Raw genomic sequence first — 22796 nt, forward strand, 5'->3', positions numbered from 1 at the left:
AGATGCAATGCCCTTTTACATGTACATATGGTAGTGTTGGATATTCAAATATTATGCAGTGATAAATTACAAGCAGTGTTTTTGTTAACATAGGGAACCAAGTAACAGAAAGGGGAAGGGGATAAAAAGTTGCATAGTTCACCATGCAATCTAACATAATTTTGTTCAGGAACCCTGGTAAAATGACAGGGGAACCTCGGTAGATTTATCTACCGGTACTTACCACCCTTAGCAAAAACACTGGAGATATGACTTTAATTTTCAATGAGTTTCACGCCTAAGTCAGTATCTTCAAGAATATTGTAGATTTGAAGTTAATAAACAAGTAATCATACTACATAATATTTTATTTTATCATCCATACACAGAAGTCAATGATTGTATAGTTTTGAGTTTCGTGCTGCATTTTTCTAATTTTTATGGCAACTGTGAGAGACTGTTTCAGGTTTTCAATTCTACAGACTTGTTACACTTATGATGCATTCTAGTTTATAAATTGTGCCAAAAATGTAAAATAGTGATGTTTTGTCTGTAGTTCTATTTCACAACATACATGTAGCCTTGACAACCTGAAACATAAACAAACTGAAACTTTACTTGTGATGTGCTATAATTACTGTTAGACATCATAACTAAATGAAAGTGATGCCTTGCTAATTTCAATCTAGTTACACTATAATTGCACCAATGACAACGCTAGTAGTGCATAGGAATAAAACACTGCATAGGCCTTCCCATAGACATTCTGTTATGACTGGTATAAAACTTTCACCACACATATTAATACCCTTCAATCTTACCTTACAGGGTCACCAGTTGTCATGGTAACAGATTCATCTAATATTTTCAAAGCTGCCTCACATAATTCTCTATTTGCATTGCCTGTTTTCTTCATGTCAAACTCACTGAACAGCTGCTGTGTTTCTTTGATATAGTCTGTGAAGGAGAGATGAATTGAGAACTGTATGAGTCGTACGCCCTCACATACAGAAGTTCAGGATAGTTCCAGGATGATGGTCACAGATGTCCCAAGGTGGTGGATAGGTTGTGTCTCTAGCATCAAGTCAGACAGGTCAGTAGCTTTGCTCACACCAAGACATCCTACCTCAGTCATTCTTAGGTCGTAACTCAGATGACATTATTCACATTTATGCAACCACTCTCTATGCTATAGTACGTTAACAGAAACAATGACTGGATCTTTCAGGCTATATTCCCATTTATAAATAAACAGTTTTCATTTGTACATCAGGCTACCTCCCACCTCAAACTCAAATACAATTGTTTGTATTTACAGTTACGATGTTCATACTACATAGGCCTACATACATTTATGCCATTTATAAGTTGGGTGATAAATTTGAGTAATGTATTCATTTCTATAGCCTATACAATAAACATTGACAGACTGTATCACATGATCATGTACATACCTTTTAAAACAAGACATGCTAATACTCCTGAGAAAAACACATCATATGGTACCACTTCATAATCACGACATTGGATTCTCCTCATTAACTTCTCTGAAATCGGACCTGGCATGTCTCTTTAGAGTGGACAGAATGACACTGTTGTTAGTGTTGTGAAATATCATGCTGTAGTGGTTAACCGTTTTGTATGTACATAAAAAGTACTGACGGCTATACACCTGACTTTAATTAATACACAAGCGGTTCAAAATTGTTGGCTTTGAGCTTTCGATCTATCTTGGTCGATGATCTTCATCTGAATGACAAATTCCATATTTACAACTGACCACTAGGTGGCAGTATTATCAGCTGATTATAGATGTTTGGTAGTTTGATGCCCTAGTCTCTGTTAATCTTGGGATTGTAGCGTCTTATGTTGATAGTCTAGTTTCATACTTATATACCTAATATATAGTTACTGGTATACTTACCGACACAGCATGGTAAGTAATTCTGTATAAACAGTACCAGTTAGACCATTGTAACCCTTGGACCCTACAGTGAAATAAGACATGTATGGAGTCATGATGGTTGAATGGTTCAATTCAAGCCAAACCCACCATCCTTTATTTCTGAATAGTTAATGACCATAGGCAAGACTTGACCCCCCCCCCCCCCCCCCCCCCCCCCATATGGGCCTTGTTGCTGCAGTTTGTTTTTGAATAGGTATGCCTGGAAAATGTTTGAACTATTATTATGCCCTAGTATAAACTCGGCTGTATGGGGACCAGATAAGACAGGTTGCTATGTGAAGAATTTAGTACTGTGTACTTATTGAGGCAACAAGCATTGCACAAAGGCCTGAAGAAGGGTTCTTATTGTGCATGGTCATTGTTCCATTACATGTTTGTGCCAGGGGTAAAAATATCACAGGGTTTTGAGTGTGGTGTGGTAAATATGACCGTATCATTACCATTTTAAATGAACCATGATCTCACACTTGCTATTTCCTGTACAGTTGCATCAGTATACCTAATTGGTTATCTTGATTGTAACACCTTACCTGATTGGCTGCTGAGAGTATCGTATGAAGCGACAGCATTCATTTCAAAGGCAGGTCTGGTATAATGTGTTAACAACAATCGTTGATATGCTTTGGTAACTTTCCCTGCTTTGTTATCACTGGTGGTTTCAAAACTGTGAATTTAAAACAAAATAAAGAAGTTAATAGTGTCAACACAAGAATTGTCTGAAAGAATTTTGAGCTAGAGGTGTCATCGTTTACCTTTCCCTTATCACTGTGAGTGGAGTTATGATGCTTGAAACATTAGACTTGGAATCAGATTTCAGGAGTGTGAGGACCAAACTTTGCCTTTGCCATTTGTTTCTGAATGGCTAAAGTCTTTGGGCAATTTGAACCACAAACGGCTATCAGTGGTTTTGAATATGAATATCTTTTCATGAAAAATCAAGAACCAAAAGTTGTTCATGCAAAGGAGTAAACCCCAACTGTTAGAATGATGTAAACAGTGACTGTGTATAGGTACATGTACTGGTAGCAACATGATTTGTGAAGCCACAGATAGCCTCCATACTAGCCTTGTCAAGCACGTCTCTCTGGGCTCAGGTAAATGCTGCCCTCGTTCTCAAGTCATTTAGTTTATCATAAAATATTCAATATAACTTACAAGCTCAAGATGTAAATAAAGAAGTTAATCTCACTACTTACTATTCTGCTAAAAATAAAATAGGATCTTCTGGTCGATTCTCAATCATTTTGGATAATGCATCTCTCATTTGACTCCCAACACTTGTCCTTTCTGAAATACAAGTAGAAGGAACAAGTACTTTAATAACTTTGAATAAACAATATCACAGTACATGGATTTAGTGGGTGGAGGGTCTATGGTGAGGGGAACTCTGGGTAAAACTTACTTTAGTCTAGATGCTAACCTGGCGAATCAGGAGAGATAGTGTACAGTCATAGACAACTCCAATGTGTAATGTATGGTGCACAATAGAACATGTACATGCATGCCTCCATTCACTATGTTTATAGACCCCATTTCCATGCAATACTGTTTTACATTACAGAGAGAGTCGAGGTAATGCGCTCAAACTTCAAAGCTACATGACTCAAAATGATTAAATTATGCATAAAATTATATTCTAATTCAATAATGTAAACAGACTGTACACGGGAGGGGGGGGGGGTACTGTGGGAAATATAGCTGCAATAATTGTAGCGTCTTGTTGCGGTTTTGTGGGGTTTTTTCGTCTGTTTTGGTGACTTTTTAAGTTTTTGTGTTTAACCCCACTGTTAGGTGCGGGTTAAACACAAAAACTTAAAAAGTCACCAAAACAGACGAAAAAACCCACAAAACCGCAACAAGACGCTACAATTATTGCAGCTATGGGAAATAGTGCTGATCAGAGAATGACTCCGGTTATTAAAATGTAGGATTGCCTAAAGAAGACTACAAATTATAATTTGATAGTATACCAACGGCTTTATTGTTGCCACAGTAACCAAGACGCATTGGTTTGCCATTATCCGACGTGTTTTCTTCTGCATTAGGAATTGACAATGACATGTTCGCTTGCGCTTTCCCTGCCAATGATTAAGTGACAATTTGGTTCCAGCACAATCAACTAAGTGAATGTGGACACATATTCTTAATGTTCACAGAGGAGAGACATGTTTGCAAGATAATAATGGTTACAATACCCAAGAATTCTCTGTTACTCTCCGGTCTTTCTTCTCTCTTTGCGGCCATTTTCCCCCGATCTAGTTATGTTATGTTATGTGATGACCGATTCTGCGTCTTCCATAAAACTAAATCTGATTAGCTGAAGGACTTGTCTTGGCAGCTTTGATTGGACCATCGGTGAACTTTGACCAATCAAGACTGTATGCGCAGATCAATTTCATTTGACAAAAAGTTATGCGCCTTCCCGGAAGTCAAATGTTTTGTTGTCTGCTGTACATACTGAATTACCGCGCCCCTAGTGCACAGTGCAGTGATGATGAAACGAATGGACGGGCTACTGCGGACTGCTTTCCTTATGTACTTTTTTCATGTACATATAGTTCAAATTGAGTGTGTTCCCAAGGGACATTTACAACCTTTTGGGTCACATCGTGATCCTAGCGTAATAACCGAGGAACTGGATCACGTACCACATCCAATCGAATTCTACGAAAAATACGTCAAACCCCATAAACCCGTAGTTTTCCGTGGAGCTGCCAAAAAATCGCGAGCGTACCACGATTGGACGGAACAGTATTTGATCCAAGAGTATGGTGACTTGACAGTTCGCCTAGAGGCAAAGTACGAAGGAGATAACCGAGTTCCGTATGGTGAAGGAGGGATACTTGGAAGGGATACTATTAGGCATTTTATAACGCACTATCAGAATCACAGTACTTATGTTATTTCACAAGTTCCCGGGTTGATGGAAAGAGATGTAACCATACCGCCGTGTTTGTTGTGCGGAAGCTTTGCAAAGAGTATTCAGGTAAGTTACGTGGTATTGAATTTAAAAGAGCTCTTGAGATCGTAGTCCTGTTTGCAGACGGTGCACGACTAATGAATCAATGTAAGTTCTCTGTTAACGCATCAATCTCGTGTTAGGAGTCCTCTACAGAATATTGTTTTTGTAAATTTTTCATTACACGCAAAATCAATGCACATTTCATTAATTATCATGTATCAATATACATACATATATATATATATATATATATATATATATATATATATATATATATATATATATATATATATATATATATATATATATATAACAATAAAACACATATCACCATATCATATCACTTACTCAGGACTATTGAGATCGATGTAGGATAAACTATGTTTATAGTATACAACACAAGCCAAGACTATATGAAAATTGTAATACAGTAGAAGACGAAGGACATCATTTGATACATTGCAAACTATATACAAAGCAAAGAGGTTAATTATTTTGTTTAAATTATAATATCAATTCAGACTTTGAATAGACATATAGAAAAGAAAGAGAAATTTAAATTTATTATGTAATCAAAGCAAAAAGAGATAATTGCTATCTGTATATGTATCTAAACTCATGTAAAAATTGTAATCAATACAATTGTAGTTTTCTTTGTTCCCAAATAGAATTGTTTATTTTCTATAGGGTCCTAATAAAGTCATATCTAATATATAATCTAATCTAATCTATATTTGTAAAATATTTATTACTGTATGTACAATAACAAACTTTTTACACTTTTTTTTTTTTTTTTTTTTTTTTTAGCATTTTGCAGTTTATTGAGTTACAAAAACAGACTTGGTCTATGTAGTTTCACATTGATTTTTCAAGTAGTAAACTATGATAAAATTGTTTTATAAATCAAAAATCTAAAATAAATATCCACTCCTCATCCATATGGCTGCTTTAAACCTAGATATTTTTGCCACTAGAAAATTTTGTGATTTTACAGTCTTCAGTTAGTTCTCAAATTTGACTAATTACAGACAAATACATTGTGTTTATGTTTAAGAAGGCATTTTATACAGCAATCAAACTTTTAATGATCTGATTGTTATTATTGAATGGACTTTTGTTTAAATTGTACCCTAGATGCTAATTTATACTATCACTAATTTATACTAATCACTAATACATCCATGGATGTACTCACAATAGCTAGTTTTTCTATTGACTACCATTATCTTGAAAAGCAGCAGTGTACATTTTGGAGGACTTCAGTGTGTTTACACTGTCTTGATTGCAGGCTGAAAGAGTGAGGGTGATTATCTGACCAAATACATGAACAACAATAGTATAAATTCTTTTCTTTTTTCTCTAGGAAGTTCATTTATTTTTAAGTGCTGGGGGCGGCAAAACGTTAATTCATCAAGATCCGTATGAGAATATCCACTGTGTTTTTAATGGTACCAAACAATGGTTACTCATTGACCCAAAGCAGGTGAGTAAATTTGTGTTTTGACTGTGTAGATGTCCTTGTGTTCTGTATGTGCTATCTAATCTCTAAGGAGAATGTATTCTATCTCTGCATGCAATCAGTGATTAGCCCACCAGGTTCAAGTGCCTAGCCACTAGCTTCTTTAGGCAGTACTTAACAGAACCCCCCTTGAGGTAATTAAGTTTTGTAGTGTCAGTGCAAAAATGTTACTCTGGCTTCAGAGTGGGTTGAAGTCAAATATACCAAGTTGACTAAGTGATCACTGCAAGTTTAACATCCAATAAACTATATTTAGACTCTAAGTATCACCATTATCGATATCATCAATGAAAATAATAACAATACAAATCAGTAATTTTATTGAATCAAATATTTATCTTTTTCTTTATTTAAAAAAATAATTTTGTTACTTTTTTGTGTTTGTGTGCAATGCATATCATATATTCATGATTTGAAGTCACTTGCATTACAGAGAAAATCCTAGTTGAAACTTGATTCGCATTCATTGTTCAGTGTAGGTCTTTACCTTTGGCATGCACTGCTTCAAGGGAGTCAGCCAACATGCATATGCAATACAATTGAGGATTTAAATATTGATGACTAAGTGTGTATTATGCTCAGTTCAAAACCTTTATTTACTATAGTGAACTATACAGTGATGCAAAATCATGAATTGACTCTCCAGAACCCCAACATTTACAAAAATGCCTTTATTTCATGGAGATGTGGTATTCCTCTTTCACACGAATATATTATGAAACACTAATTCCATGACTCGAAGACTATAATTTGCACAGATACAAAAACTATATTTCTGTAGCAGTGGGTAAAAAATTACTAATACACTGGAAATTCATTATATATGAAGTTGCTTGGCCAGAACGTAACGTTTACAAAAATGCCTTTATCTCACAGAGTTGTATTTTTAATTATTATTACAGACAGAATCTGTGTACCTGTATGAAGCAGCTGCAAGAGAGTTTGGTGGCTTTTCAGAGGTTGATGTTGATGCCGTGGATTTTATTAAATTTCCAAAAATGGTGGATGTTGAATATTCAAAACTGACCATGAATAAGGGAGATTGTATCTACATGCCCAGTGGTAAGCATTATCTCACTCACAAGACAAGTGTGAATTCTGGAGGTAGGGGGTGGGATGACTCCTTGGGTAATGACTCAAACAGTTGGGGACAGTAAATCACATATGCTATTGTTTGCCAGGCCTAGCTGATTCAATGATAGCCCTCTAGACTGACTGGGAAGCCTTGTGATATGGAGCCTCCAACTCATATCCCTGAGACACAGTCATAAACCTGAATGGGTTTCTGTAGAAATAAGTGAATGTGAGTGTGTGTGTGTGTGTGTGTGTGTGTGTGTGTGTGTGTGTGTGTGTGTGTGTGTGTGTGTGTGTGTGTGTGTGTGTGTGTGTACTTGCATTGCTATCAATCTGAGGACCAACATTTGAATACACAGCCGTCTTCCGGGGACCTGACCGAGTTCCGAGGTCTTATTTTGGGTCCTCAAAGTGAAACTGCTTTAATGAGTCTTCAAGACCCCTGGTTTTAATATGGTTCAATTTAACGCTAGTCCTCAGGTCGGCAGAATTGTCTGAAAATGTGTGAAAACATTCACACATTTTCATTTGGCACCTTTTTGATGTCATGTCGCCCTCTATTGGAGTGTGAAACTCAAATAAGTTGAAAAACGTATGCACACCACAAGAAATTTTCACACACATACACACACACACACACACAAACGTGTTGGGTCCTCGGTTATGCGCAGATGTATGAAATAGACTCTAGAAGTATGGTCACTTCATGATTTTGAAGTTATTTTACCCAGATAAAGCAGCTAGACTCAGTCAATATCATCATCAAACACCTATCACCAGGAACTTGATGTTACCTGTAAGACTGTAGTTTGATGGCCATCACATAGTTTACAATGATAAATACAATTTGATCAAGCTTTCCCAATTGTCAAGTCATTTGTAATTCACATAATGTTTTGGAGAGTTCATGAATCATAGATGTAAGTTGAGCTACACACACTGGCTAAATGAATTTATTTTGAGAAGTACGACAGTGTGTTAGTTTTCAGTCGCCCTAGACAACCACTCTTGTCTTGACCTAGACTGGAAGGTTCGGTCGTTTATTGGCACTCCTTACCTCATTCTAAACATGTTTGGCATGACTTAAGGAGTGCCAATAAATGACTGAACCCTTCAGTCTAGTCTTGACCCTACTTCGATTCGAATTCCAGTCCATACAAATCCAGTTGTCAATTATGATCAAACAAAATGATGAGTTCGGCAGCACCATTGCGCATCTGGTGGAAGATAATGTATGAACTAAGTGCAGATTTCTAAATACCTAAACGAAAATTAATTATGCCATTCAAAAGGAGGTCATGATTGTCAATAAAACATGCCCTTACTAAAATTTACAATATTCATTCTTGTTTATGTGTTATTCAGTGCATTTAGTCACATATTTTCATGTACTTATTTTTCTCTACTGCTTTGCCAAGAAGACTCAATGACAAAGAGACAACTTGACAGTGTCTTGCCACACAAACTGGGCCTTAAACAGTTTATTAGAAAGTTGAACTACTGATTAGTGGATTATTTCCTATTCATATCCACATCAAAGCTGCCTTCTAAATGAAAAGATAGTTTTGATAATGTAGCTATTGTGCAATGTAGTTGCCAGTGCAGTTGTTGCCTTGTGCTACGACCTCTCTAGACAGTGCAACCCTAGATGGCTCATTTACATAATATTTTATACATTGTTGCAATTTATTGTTTGTGTTGAAACTGTAAATATCCAAGGCTCACTTTTCTTTGGGCTGGGGGGGGGGGGGTATTAAAATTTGCAGCCGTAAAATAAACAGCTCCGATGTAATAACAGTGTATTATCACAGTGTATTTTGGTGTATTGTGCTTTCGATCTTGTTTTGACTGCAATGGGAACTCCACCCAAATAGTGGTCACCTCCTATCAGAATCAGTGGATTGATGAACTTCACTAAAAGTTAAAATGACATGAAATAAAGATAAACATACTGTGATTTTAACCTTGATAAAATACTAAATGATGTCAACATTATGTAACTATGCTATGCAAATATAATTTTATGACTTGAAACATGCATGTGATTAACTTCCCTAGTTTAGATTAATCATGAGGTTGACATTCTTATACGAATAGCCCGGGCGAAGAGCCATGACTTTGAAACAGGTTTGCATTTCTATAGGAAATGTTATTGGGATTTTCTAGAGGTTTTAAGCTACAAGCTAGAGGTTGAGATACTCAGATAGGGGCGGAAGTAGAGACGGCAAGACAGAGATAGAGACACTATGGTCCAGGGCACAGGGAGGCTCTCATTTGTAAGCTATTCCACAAAGCATTTAAGGCAGCAATAATTGACTGACAGCTACAATGTCGATTGATTATACAATGTTGCAAAGTTTAGTGAAAAGAATATCGATTTTTTTCTGACACGGATCGTACTGGCTGTGTTGAGCGTACATGCCTTGTAAGAGAAATTGGAAGTACACCAGCTGTTTTCACTCACTGTTCACACATACATATTGAAGAGCGCTAGCTATGTAGTCAGTAATCTTGACTTGTCTATTATATTGTCAAACACAATCTTCTCTCAAAATCAACATCACTGTCAAGAATATGTGTGAGAAAGGTTTGCAACATTTAAACATTATTCATCCATAGTATTAAAGTTTACATTCTGTCAATCACGGATTTGTGAGTGCAAAACATTATAAAAGCAAGGGACTGCAATTTTGTGTTCATTGTCTGTGTAACATGGTCTGAGTCTAACCATGGATGTATTAGAGTCTAATAATTTTAGATAATATCCTCTAAAATCTAATATTAGACATCTCTCATGGCCTGAACCCCCAGAAGTACCTTTTTATCAGATGATATTGGATAAAATCCAAGTAATACTCTGAAATCGAATTGTAGACTAATAATAATACACTTCACACATACAGAGTACTTTTTATAGGATAATGTCATCAAAAGTAAGTTACAGCCTGCATCTAACCTAGAGTCTAACATACGATTTTATTCGATAATGGCTATTTGTGTAATGTCGTGTCTTCATGAGGTCAGGTGTAAAAAAAGACATGAAGACGCGACATTGCACATATTCCATTATCGGATAATAATCAGATAATATCTAACTTAGACTTTAATATTAGACTGCACACGACTCATCACAACCCCGGCCTCCCAACCAGCACGTCTAATATTAAACTCTAACTGAGATTTGTTCCGATAATTTCTAACTTACAGTATAAAATCTAACTTAGACTATAATATTGGACAGTTCACGTTTTATCGGATATTATCCGACAATTTCTAACTAAGAGTATAAAATCTAACTTAGACTATCATGATATTAGACAGAGCATCGGCGGGGCCCCGATACTACATTTTATCGGATATTTTTAATTGAGACTCTTACTTAGATTTTAGCGGGTTTTAGATTTTATCCGATAAAATCCGATAATATCGTCTTCTGGGACCCCAGGCCTCCAAACCCGCCCCTCTAATTTAGACTCTAACTTAGATTTTAGACAAGTTTTATAATTTATCCGATAAAATCCGATTATATCGTCTTCTGGGACCCAGGCCTCCAATCTCACCCCTCTAATTTAGACTCTAACTTAGATTTTAGACAAGTTTTTGATTTTATTCGATAACATCCGATAATATCGTCTTCTGGGACTCAGGCCTCCCAGCAAGCCCCTGTAACTTAGATTTTAGACAGGTTTTAGATTTTATCCGATAAAATCCGATAATATCGTCGCCTCCCAGCCCGCCCCTCTAATTTAGACTATAACTTAGATTTTAGACGATATTATCCGATAACGTATATATTTGCAATGTCGTGCTGTCCTCAAAAAAGACGGTTCACAGCTCTAGAAATATGCACTGAGAACTGCGACACAACTGCTGACCGAGTTCTCAAAGCATATATCAGAGCTAGCTAAGGTGGCTGGCTATTAATTGTTCTGCGTGTTCGAAAGTTAACAATCAAAGTTATAAGCGTTCAAGTCACGCCAATCATGCCAATCAATTGCAATACAAATGCAAGATTTTAAAATACCACTACAAACGTATAATAAACAATAAAGAAAAAATAAGTCTTTATATGTTTCTGTGCTCCTACTATGAATACTTGCTATATGAATCTGGCCACAGCTACTTATGTCCTAGTCTAGCTGCTAGACCTCGTGTGTCATTCCGAATTTACAATACAACAAGGATAGGCGTCACAGCAAACTTTGTCGGAAGAAAACCCCAACGTCTATCAGCAAGACTACTTTCTAGTTTATATTTTAGACTTAGTTTCTATAGTGGTCTGAGTGTCCATGCATATACTGACAAGAGATGGGCAAGACGATTATGCAAATACCCGACACTTCTTTATTTCTGTTGATATAAATGATGAGACCACTATTAGTACATTCTACCAGCTTAGTATATTAACTAATCTCGAAAATCTGAGGTTGGGAAGTTCTCAATGGGTCACACTTGCACTTTAGCATCGGGAGAATTGTAATGTGGAGTCAGTCGTCTGACAGGAACGTAGACATATTCACCATCTGCAAGCAGGACGAGGCAATGTCACAAGACAAAAGTGTTTCAGTTGGTAAAACACCTACGCATGATATAATACCGTTGTTATCTGGTCGAGGGAGGGGGTGGGGGCGGGGGGGGGGGGCGGGGGGGGGGGGCGAATGCCCTCAACGGCGAGAGTCTGGTCAAAGCGAGATGAGATCTGAGACTAGGCACACCGCGGGAGTGTGAGGTCAGCGTGGATGTGCGTTCTTCTCAGATGTGCACACATTCCGGGTACACAGTATATACGCTAATTCAGAAAAGGTAAGTATATAAATAAAGTCTCTGTATATTTCACAGTAAACGCAGAGTTTTTGATCGTAAGTATCATGATGAACATTAATAAACAACCACTTTGACGTGCGGTTGAGCATGGCAAACTCCATGGGTTGAGAGATGCGAGGTAGCGATGTTCATGTAACGTAACACCTAAATTTAGCGCACATCCGTCCATCATCAAATGCAGCGTGGATAACTAGACGACTGGTTGTCTGTTTGAATTTTACCATATTAATTGTAAGTGTTTCCTCACTTCCCCTGTCATATGAATGATAGTCACGCTGTATTGTTGTAACCTTTAATTGCCTAAGTTAATGCCAATAAATCTCATTTTTATGTTAGGAACGTAGTGGTAAACACATGTCTCGTAGACAGAGGGAGAAACCACTCGATGTGGCTAAAGCCTTTTTGGCAAAAGGATGCGACCCTGACTGGTTGTCACTGCGATGGTGTGGCGAGAAAGGTATGTTGGGCCCCCCCAAAAAAGAATTGGTTCTGGTCAGGACAGACTGACTAAAATGGTGCGACTACGCGATTATATTTACTTCACAATAAACCTGTCACTCAGTCTCCAGGGGCTAAAATTGATGATGTTGATAACTCAGAATATTGCTCGTAACACTATGAAAATACGTCAAAAGGCTGAAGTTATGTATCAAAATGAAATCTCGTACCCAGTGGCGTGTGGTGTTTTTTGTGACAAAAATCACAGTTACTTTTCATGCCCTACACACATCGTTTATTTAGTTATTTCTCCTCCAGAGCTAAAGCATAACATTTACTATATTTCTCATTTCAACACACATCATACTTTTGAACCCAAGACCACGTTGTAGAAGGATGACTTAATGTTACAAGTGTGTAAACAACATATTTGGCTTCTCTTTCTCTATTGTCTATGGCTTAACTGGCACTTGAGTGCTCGGCAAATACCGGAAACATGAACAAAGTCGAAGGAAACAGAATGGGAGGTACAGGTTTCCCCCTCCTATTTCTACATGATGCGTGCAGTATATTAACTTTTAATCATACATTGCTTTCATTATGGGCCAGTATGAACATAATAATGCAAAGTAACAAATAGAATTGCACTGGCCCTTTTAAGTGTAAACTGTTTTAAAGTTTGTTTCTACCATCGTTATTATTATTGAGGCGATACACATTGAAGTGTGCATGTGGGGTAGATGTCATTTGCAAATTGATTGTTCATGACTTTGTTAGCTCTGCAGTTTTCGCATGGAGGCATAGGCTGGAGAAACAAAAAAAGGACTGACGCGCGGGTATTCAAGTGATGCATGCTCTGACCAGAACCATTTCTTTTCTTTTTTTGGCCTTATAATGTAGCTGCACTAATTGTAGTGTAGATTCTTCTGACGTGGGGTGAATTTCGTTGCATCCCCTTGTCAGAAAAAGTGACACTACAATTATTGCAGATAATATAATGCTACATTATTACAAGATTGACCTATACAACACTACCAAACCCGTGTTAAAACAATGCATGTTGCTAATATACTGTTACAAGATGTAGTGTAGATTTGAAAGCATAGAAGGTAAATCTTGAGTAAAGACAGATGGAACAGATTAGAAAGGAAAGATTTACTGTGTATGTGGGGTAGGCAATCCAAAATCTACTCTTACTACTTACAAGGCAGAGTACATCTAATCGGTTGTCGAGTTATCCAACTGAAAACATATAGCTAACGCATGAGTGTTCCTTCCTAGCCTGTGTGAAACACATAGAACACGCGTACGAACTCGGGTAGCATTGATCAATTATGTCTTCATTTAAAACTTTGAGAGTACTATTGTTTATGTTAATTATCATCACTTCGCTGTTACTTACCCTTGATTTTTTAAAATAATAACATGATGTAGTGTAGCTTTGAAAGCATAGAAGCTTGTAGCAAGGAGGAGATAAATCTTTAGTATAGTGTACTTGGGTAGCATTAATCAATTATGTCTTTATTTACTATTTTGAGAGAGAAAACTATTGTTTATGTTAATTATCATCACTTCGTTATGACTTCAAGGCTCCAAATTAATTTTTTCTAAACCTTTGTTTTATTTTAGGAAGAGGTATTAAGTCTTTACGCAGTTTGAATCAATGTGACTTCATAGTGGAATATGCAGGTGAATTGATTAGTGAAATAGAAGGAGAAAAAAGAGAGGAAAGTGATCCAAGTACTTTTCGCTTCTTCTTTACTCATAACAAATCAAATATGTGGTAGGTTATCAAATTTTTTCCCCTTATGAGTTTTTTGGTCGTGTACTACTTTGATGTTGTTCAGACTCAAAACCTTAGTTGCTAGTTGCTTTTAACTCTCTTTATGCAATTAGTTTACACCCAGTACAGATTTCTGTTTGAATTTCTAGTTTCCAGTTGTCATAAGTTAAATTTGCAAAGGACAGTGTAGGGATGGTAGCTCAGTTTTCTGGATCATTTTTAGCACAACTTAAAACTAGTAGGTTATTGAATGATGATGTATAAAGCATTGTGAGGTACCTGTCTGGCTACCCTCTATACTACTTATCTGTATGTATGTATGTATGTATGTATGTATGTATGTATGTATGATTGTATGTATGTATGTATGTATGTATGTACGTACGTACGTACGTACGTACGTATGTATGTATGTATGTATGTAGGTACGTGTATGTATGTATGTATGTATGTCTGTAGGTACGTGTATGTATGTATGTATGTATGTATGTATGTATGTATGTATGTATGTATGTACGTACGTACGTGTATGTGTATGTATGTATGTATGTATGTATGTATGTATATTTGTATGTATGTATGTATGTATGTATGTATGTATGTACATGTATGTGTATGTATGTGTGTATGTATGGATGTATACATATATACATGTACAGGGATGTAGAAATGTTTTAGGTTTTAGTATAGCCGGTTAATTAGTAATTATTATAGCCGGAAATCTAAGCGGCAATGGGGAGCGGGGGGGGGGGGGGGGGGGGGTGTTGTGTTGGACTTTCCCCCCTCCCACACGGTATGTGAATTTTTCATTTCCAAAACCCAAAGTAGGCCTCCCCCAACACTTTTGACAAAAGTTTGTCAATTCAATTGTTGATGTTACCCAAAACTATTTGAGGTAAGGAACAAAAAGGGTTTGTTTGGGGGTAAAAAAATCTCTTAGCAATTTGGCTCAAAATCAATTAGCAAAACCAGACATCCAATTACTGAATTACTTCAATTAGCCAAACTCACCAGACAAAAAAAATTGATTTAAAAATGACAATCAAGAACTAATTTATTGTATGTAGTGTTTTTTTTTCTTTTTTTAATTAGTACCAATCACGTAGATTTGACAGTTTGATTTGCAGAACTTACTTTTTCAAGTTCATCACTTTGATCAGTGTGAAGATCAGATGTCCTCTCAAACTGTGATTCAAGCTTGACAGATTTCCTCAAATAATAGTAATATATGTATTATAAATGTTAGTGAAAAGTTGCTCAAATTGATTTTTCTAGATCTTTTGGTAGCCAGAATTTTGGGAAGCAAATGTATCATTCAAAAGTTTGTACTAAAAATAACAAATTATGGTGTTTCCCCCATTGATTCATGGCAGGTCATGGCAGGTCAAAATGCGTCTGCTGCCAGTAATGGTGGACCGGCCATGCCGAACAATCATTTAATTCTTATTTGATCCCATTTAGTGCTGTAAACTTAGAAAAATATGTTCCGGCAAGTTTGACTTGTGCTTCGAAGTTAGAAAATCTTCTCACCAATGCCAACATCAACATGATTTTCTCTCACTTTGTGGTGTGATTTGGCGAGCAATCAGAAACTCTGAATCCATAAACATGATAAATTCTAAAGATTTCATAGTTTTGGGGACCAATTTCTATAAATATATTCATTTTCATATCTGGTAATTTATTGTTGACAGTCGGTTGTTTAACCGGCTTTTGGCTATTTTCTACATCCCTGATTATATATGTATGTATATGTATAATGTCTGTCTACTGAGTTTTCTGAGGAACCAAGTACAGCAAGTATCAGTTTGCCGTTGGGTATTATGGGTTATTAGTAATGGAAAGGTAATTAATCTGTGTTTTCATTCACTTCTTATTTTCAGTATTGACGCTACTTGTGGAGTATATAAAAATAGAAAGGGTCGATTTGTTAATCACAGCCAAAAAAAAGGCAATGCCAAAATGAAAGTAATGATACACAATCATGTTCCAAAGCTGTGTTTGTTTGCAACAAAAAACATTGGAAAGGGTGAAGAAATATTGTACGACTATGGTGAGAAAGAATGTCATCTTCCATTTCTACATCCAGGTAAGATTGAATGTCTGCTCAATATTTCAATTTTACCCAAAAGGAGGATTTGAAAGATAGGCTGGAAATCAGTAGGTTTTACATAGCTTGTGACATTGAAGTCAACATAGGTGATAACATTTAGAGTTTAAATTCATCGATGGTTTTGAGTAAAGAGGTACATAGCTGAGCACATCACTTACTAATTAGGTTTGATACTTGTCATGCAATATGGTACTGAAAAGGGTACTCCATGAGTGCATTGTACATGTATATGGATCTGTGGTGTTTGTGTATGTATTATTTAATATAAACTTTCAAAATCAAATACTTTCACAGAATTTACTGATTTTCATGTCATGGATGTAAGAAAAATTTTGATTGATTTCATAGTGTGTATTGTTTGCCCTCATTTGGCTAATATGCGTTTTCAGGACAACACCCACAAACATTAAAATATGCAGAGATGTCAGAAATATTGAAAGATAACAGCTATGAGTGCACGGAGCTAACTCTTGCCCCACCAACAAAAGAGTTGATGCAACATCTAGATCGATCTGTACCTAAGATGTTCTCCAGCCCTGGAAGAACTCTTGGGAAAACCTTAGAACAAGTGAGCTTCCTCTATCTTTTAATTTGTGTTCATATCTCAGACAGGTGTAATATGAAAATATGAGATGCCCTCTTGAAATCTGTTGTAAAGTTTTTTTTTAGGGCAGGGGTGTTAGTATTGTATGCAGTAACTGAGTTCTTTTCTGGATCATTTTTAGCACAACTTAAAACTAGTAGGTTATTGAATGATGATGTATAAAGCATTGTGAGGTACCTGTCTGGCTACCTTCTATACTACTTATCTGTATGTATGTATGTATGTATGTATGTATGTATGTATGTATGTATGTATGTATGCATCCTCTGATTTGTCTGTCTACCTATCTAGTCCATTAATCCATACATCTTATGCCACAACCTAACCAATTCATCTATCAAGCCTATGGTTCATCAAAATCCACTAAGATTTTGTATGAATATTTATTTTTCTCCTTACAGATATATGGTTTCGCTGCTTCTGATTCCATGAGTTTCATAAACCCCTGTGCTGAAAGAAGGTCAAAGACATCATTCAACCATGGTGTAGCATCAGTGGATGATACTGAAAGAAACCTGAACTCTTTATCCCCTGCAAACAATGACGTAAGTGTCTAAATAATAAATAATCATTAGACTGAAAGTGTGTTTTTTAGCACAACTGAACTGATAAGGTTCAGTAGTTCTATAGACAATGCCTGGTATCTGTCAGTCTGTCTGTCTGTCTCTGTGTGTATGTGTGTGTGTAAACAACTTAAAATCAAAACTGCTTGATTGATAGCATTGATATTTAGTGGGGCATGACATATGGTGTCTAGTTGGAAAATTATTCAAATGAAAATGATCAGTCAACAGATGTGTGATTTGGGTCAAAAAATGTGTTTTTTTTGTTAAAACTAAATAAATGAAGTAGTACTTGGCCGATTTGCTGAAATGTGGCGAGTATCTTCCCTGAGGTAAATTGATAAAGTTCTGCTGATGACAATGTGATACGATTAGTAATATACCATTTTTGACTAAAATGTGTATTTTTGATGAAATATCTGAATCTCTAAAACTGCTGGGCTTAATGAGCTGAAATTTAGTGTGGATTTTTTTTGGCATTGGGTAAATGAAGGATTTATAATGTCAGGATGAAAGTGGCAATATGCAAAATAGGTCCAAACATGTGTATTTTTAGTCAACAATCTGAAACTCTAAAACTACAGGGCCGAATGAGCTGAAATTTAATGTGGATGGTTCTAGCTCTGGATAAATGAAGTGTTTTTTTTCATTATATTCTGAAACAACCAGTAATATGAAATTAAATCCAAATTTTTATGTTACAATTAGTGATATGAAAATTATGTCTAATCATGTTTATTTTTGGTCAAAAATCGTAAAGTTAAAAACTACAAGCCTAATTTAAAGTGTTTCAAACTTATTTATCACTGTCTAGGAGACGTTTTTTACTTACTGAAACATGACGCTTTGGACTTCCTACAAAACATTTACATGTCAATTTCCGTCTCGATACAATCCAATATGGCTGCCAGGCAGCCATTTTGTTTCCAATCTTTGCATATCCAGAGCCATAACCCATACATGTGTGGACAGATCTCACTGAATGTTGTCAACTTGAAAGTGTCACAAACAAGAAATGTTGTGATCAAAACACCGACTGCCAGTTCCTTAAAACTCTATCCTAGTGGGAACTATGTCATTGACAATGACTTGTTATAACATGCTATAAACATGCACACATGCAAACAAACAAAAGCGTGACATATATATATCCAATTACTATTTAGTATACCTTTAGTGTGATCTTAGACAGGCATACTTTGGTTATCTGTAAGAACGTAAATTGGATATATTTTACCAAATCACTTTGAATTTCTACTTTTTTGAAATTAGGGAATAAATATTGAACTGAAAAGAAAGGACATTGGAAAAAATGATAATATGTATGGAGAGGGGACAAGTAATGCCGGTTTAACTGCTTTACAGGTTTGTTTATAACATCGTTCATGTAGACTTTGGGATTTCCTTTTACAGTTCTAATGACAATTGATTTGCCATTGTTTCTGGACATGCCCAGTCTTTTAAACTAAAATTCATGCCATTAATTGAGATATATTGGTTTTAATTTCAATTTGCAGGAAAGTCAGTCTACATATAAATGTTACCCTAAATTTGTTAAATTTTAGTAAATGTATTTCTTCGATCTCGATATTGTAAAATAGATAGTAAATAATTTAAGGTAACGTCTCTAAGAGCCTGCCGTTTATTGAGCTCTGTTGTTCCTCTATCTTACAGAAGGATAAGAAAACTCACAAAATCATAACCATTAATCTGTCATATAGCACATTCAAAACTGGTTTGCATTTATCATTTTTTCCCATTCTCACAGATTTTTGATAAAATGGAGAACTCTGGGGACGTAATTATGCTCAGTTCAGAGGAGGAGCAGGAGGAGGTTGATGAAATTGGTAACGATAAAAGAGTAGGTATTTCATAGTAGGAATATTTTCTTAAAGTTGGAGAAAATCCATGAGTTTATTTTGTTGATTCATTCTCCTGATCAAGGCAAAATTCCAATTACCTAGACCAGAAACTGAATGACAGTTATGTTCTTTGTTTCACTCATTTAGAAGTCTCTAGGAAGCAGTTTTATGATGCTTGACAAATACGAGGAATCAAGGGACTCGTCTACTGAAAAGCAGTCATGGCAGTGCATCATATGCGATTGGGAGACAGATAACACATCAAAATTGGTGGGCCACATGAAACTTCACATTGGTAGGCCACCCACTTCTTTATTCAGTTTTCCTCCTTTGACCTTTTCTTGATTAACACAAAGTGAGCTTTCTTGAATATTTTGAGTGTTTGGTGATGTAAAAGTATACTTTCATGTGTTGGTTTCCATTGTCATCCGTGTTTTGAAAATAAATGTATTTACATGTACATACCTGTATAATCGTAATTGACATTCGTACGTAAATTTATAAATATGCCAATACTATAAGCTAGATAGAAATAAACTATTTTTCATTGCTCTGCAATATTAACTAGCACAGGTTACTTGCTTAATAATAACAATATCTATTTGAATCACTTTGCAAACAGATTTGCTTTCCAAGAATGGTGATGATGATGATTGTAATGTACAGGTAAGTGATAGGTACTATGCTGAAAGACAATAATGTAGTTGACCATTGGCACTATTTTATTTTATTATAAGGGGTAAAATAAATAGGTATTGGAACTATATCATGTAAAGTTGAAAAATCCTCAACAAAGTGTGTGAGGAAGTCCTCGATAAATTGTGTTTTCTATAAGGATCGTTACCCAGATGGTAATTTGTAAAGTATGAAATTCCTAGCTGTGCTAGTATGGCAAAAGCACGTTTTGATGAGGGTGTTCTAATATGTATTGGACATATATCATGAAAAGTTAAAAAATCCTCAACAAAGTGTTGTTTTGAGTGTGTGAGGAAGTCCTCGATAAATGATGTTGTCTCTTAAGGAGTTCCCCTGATGACAAATTAACTGATTAAATAACATAGTATCAGATAGGGTATACTTTTTTGCATAAAATTGGTATCCCCAAATTGTGGGTTTTAGTATTAGCGCAGAGCCTCCCTGCAATGTTACCCATGGAGGTACCCCAGGCCGTCCCATTACTGACTGCCTCCACGGCCTATTAGGTACTGTAACGTTTCATTGCATTCACTCCATTTTACTGTGGTCTACTAGGATTCTTTTACGCACCATGACTGCTGTGGCAAATTTTTTGACAGTTTAAAAATCTGGCATGGCAATCACTGCATGTCACGTTTTCCCCTCCCATCCCCCTGCGTTGTCTCACGTCCATCCCGTTTTGTCCAGGGTGGCCTGAAACATCGTGTGGGATTAAGTAATCTGTGTAAGCAATTTTGTGTTTAGACTTGACAGATTATTGGCTGGACTCCTGATTAAGCTGCTTAAATTGTTGTTGATTAGTCCCCGCCACGGACAAAGTCTGCGACGGGGATGGGGACTTATAGATTGGGCTCCGTCCGTGTGTGCGTGCGTCCATAGTCATTTCTCAGACATGACTGGATCGATTTCTCTCAAACTTGGTACAAGGACAACACATTATGTCATACATATGCACGTCAATTTGTTTTGTGATACGATCCGATATGGCTGCCAGGCAGCCATTTTGTTTCAATTTTTACATGTCTAGAGCTAATACTTGAACATGACTAGACCGATTCTTCTTAAACTTTGTACAAGGACAAGACAATAGATTGTACATATGCACGTCAATTTCCTGGGTGTTACGGTCCAATATGGCTGCCAGACGGCCATTTTATTTCAATTCTTTCATGTCGAGAGCCAATACTTGAACATGACTGGATCAATTTTTCTCAAAGTTGGTATAAAGACAAGACAATAGAGTGTACATTTGCACGTCAGGCAGCCATTTTGTTTCAATTTTTACATGTCCAGCACCAATACTTGAACATAACTGGACCGATTCTTCTCAAACTCGATACAAGGACAAGACAGTAGAGTGTACATATGCACGTCAATTTCCTGGGTGTAACGGTCCAATATGGCTGCCAGACGGCCATTTTATTTCAATTCTTTTATGTCCAGAGCCAATACTTGAACATGACTGATCAATTTTTCTCAAAGTTGGTATAAAGACAAGACAATAGAGTGTACATTTGCATGTCAATTTGTTTTGTGATATGATTCAATATGGTTGCCAGACGGCCATTTTATTTCAATTTTTTCATGTCCAGAGCCAATACTTGAACATGACTGATCAATTTTCCTCGAAGTTGGTACAAAGACAAGACAGTGTGGATTACATTTGGACGTCAATTTGTTTTGTGATACGATCCAATATGCCTGCCAGACGCCCATTTTGTTTCAATTTTTACATGTCCACAGCCAATACTTGAACATGCCTGGACCGATTCTTCTCAAACTCGGTACAAGGACAAGACAATAGAGTTTTAATATGCACGTCAATTTCCTGGGTGTTACGGTCCAATATGGCTGCCAGACAGCCATTTTGTTTGACAGTATCATTGGTGCTATATTTCATACAATCTAATCACACTACCATGACTGGTGGCAATTCTCTAAAAACATTCATTGCGGGGACTGAGTCATCTCTGATGACAGCTTGTTAATATATATGTTTTGCAAATTTGTCAGTACTGCAGAAATTCAGATTGAAACATTTTTTGAATGTGTTTATAACAAAAATTATAACTTCTTTCTCAGATCCATTCCCCATTAGCTGTTGGTGGAGAAGGTGAAGATCTACGAGAATGTTCAGTGTCTAATGTAACATCACCCAACCACCTCGTTAACGTTGTTAAATCAGTGGCTGATACTAGGAAAAACTCAAAGTCTGCAACCCCTGTACAGAAAAACGTAAGTGTTTGAAAGCTGTCCATTGAATACACAGGGAACATTGCACATCCCAGTACTAGGATGTGGCCACATCATAGTGCTAGGAAGAAGAGCATAGCTATGTACCAGCTGTGAGCCTCACAGCCCCGTTACAGGGTATATTTTTTCACAGCCCTGGTACATGGTTGTGTGAAAAATA

At 36.4% G+C, this 22796-nt stretch overlaps 2 protein-coding genes across 2 annotated transcripts in view; one reads left to right on the plus strand and one right to left on the minus strand.

Annotated features, from left to right (window-relative positions):
- The window catches only part of LOC144451044 (tubulin polyglutamylase complex subunit 1-like), an 8325-nt gene extending 4136 nt beyond the window's left edge, over positions 1 to 4189 (minus strand). Inside the window, exons 1-6 of the mRNA XM_078141803.1 lie at positions 4141 to 4189; positions 3142 to 3232; positions 2476 to 2609; positions 1904 to 1967; positions 1434 to 1549; positions 801 to 936 (exon numbers count right to left, since the gene is read on the minus strand). Coding sequence (XP_077997929.1) covers positions 801 to 936; positions 1434 to 1549; positions 1904 to 1967; positions 2476 to 2609; positions 3142 to 3232; positions 4141 to 4189 — 590 coding nt within the window. The remainder of the gene's footprint in view (positions 1 to 800; positions 937 to 1433; positions 1550 to 1903; positions 1968 to 2475; positions 2610 to 3141; positions 3233 to 4140) is intronic.
- A 185-nt stretch (positions 4190 to 4374) lies between these two features.
- LOC144450463 (uncharacterized) overlaps positions 4375 to 22796 on the plus strand; it is a 41399-nt gene continuing 22977 nt past the window's right edge. The window contains exons 1-3 of the mRNA XM_078141073.1: positions 4375 to 4931; positions 6271 to 6390; positions 7329 to 7488. Coding sequence (XP_077997199.1) covers positions 4437 to 4931; positions 6271 to 6390; positions 7329 to 7488 — 775 coding nt within the window. The 5' untranslated portion in view covers positions 4375 to 4436. The remainder of the gene's footprint in view (positions 4932 to 6270; positions 6391 to 7328; positions 7489 to 22796) is intronic.

Source organism: Glandiceps talaboti, chromosome 20 (assembly GCF_964340395.1).
Source record: "Glandiceps talaboti chromosome 20, keGlaTala1.1, whole genome shotgun sequence".
NCBI lineage: Eukaryota > Metazoa > Hemichordata > Enteropneusta > Spengelidae > Glandiceps > Glandiceps talaboti.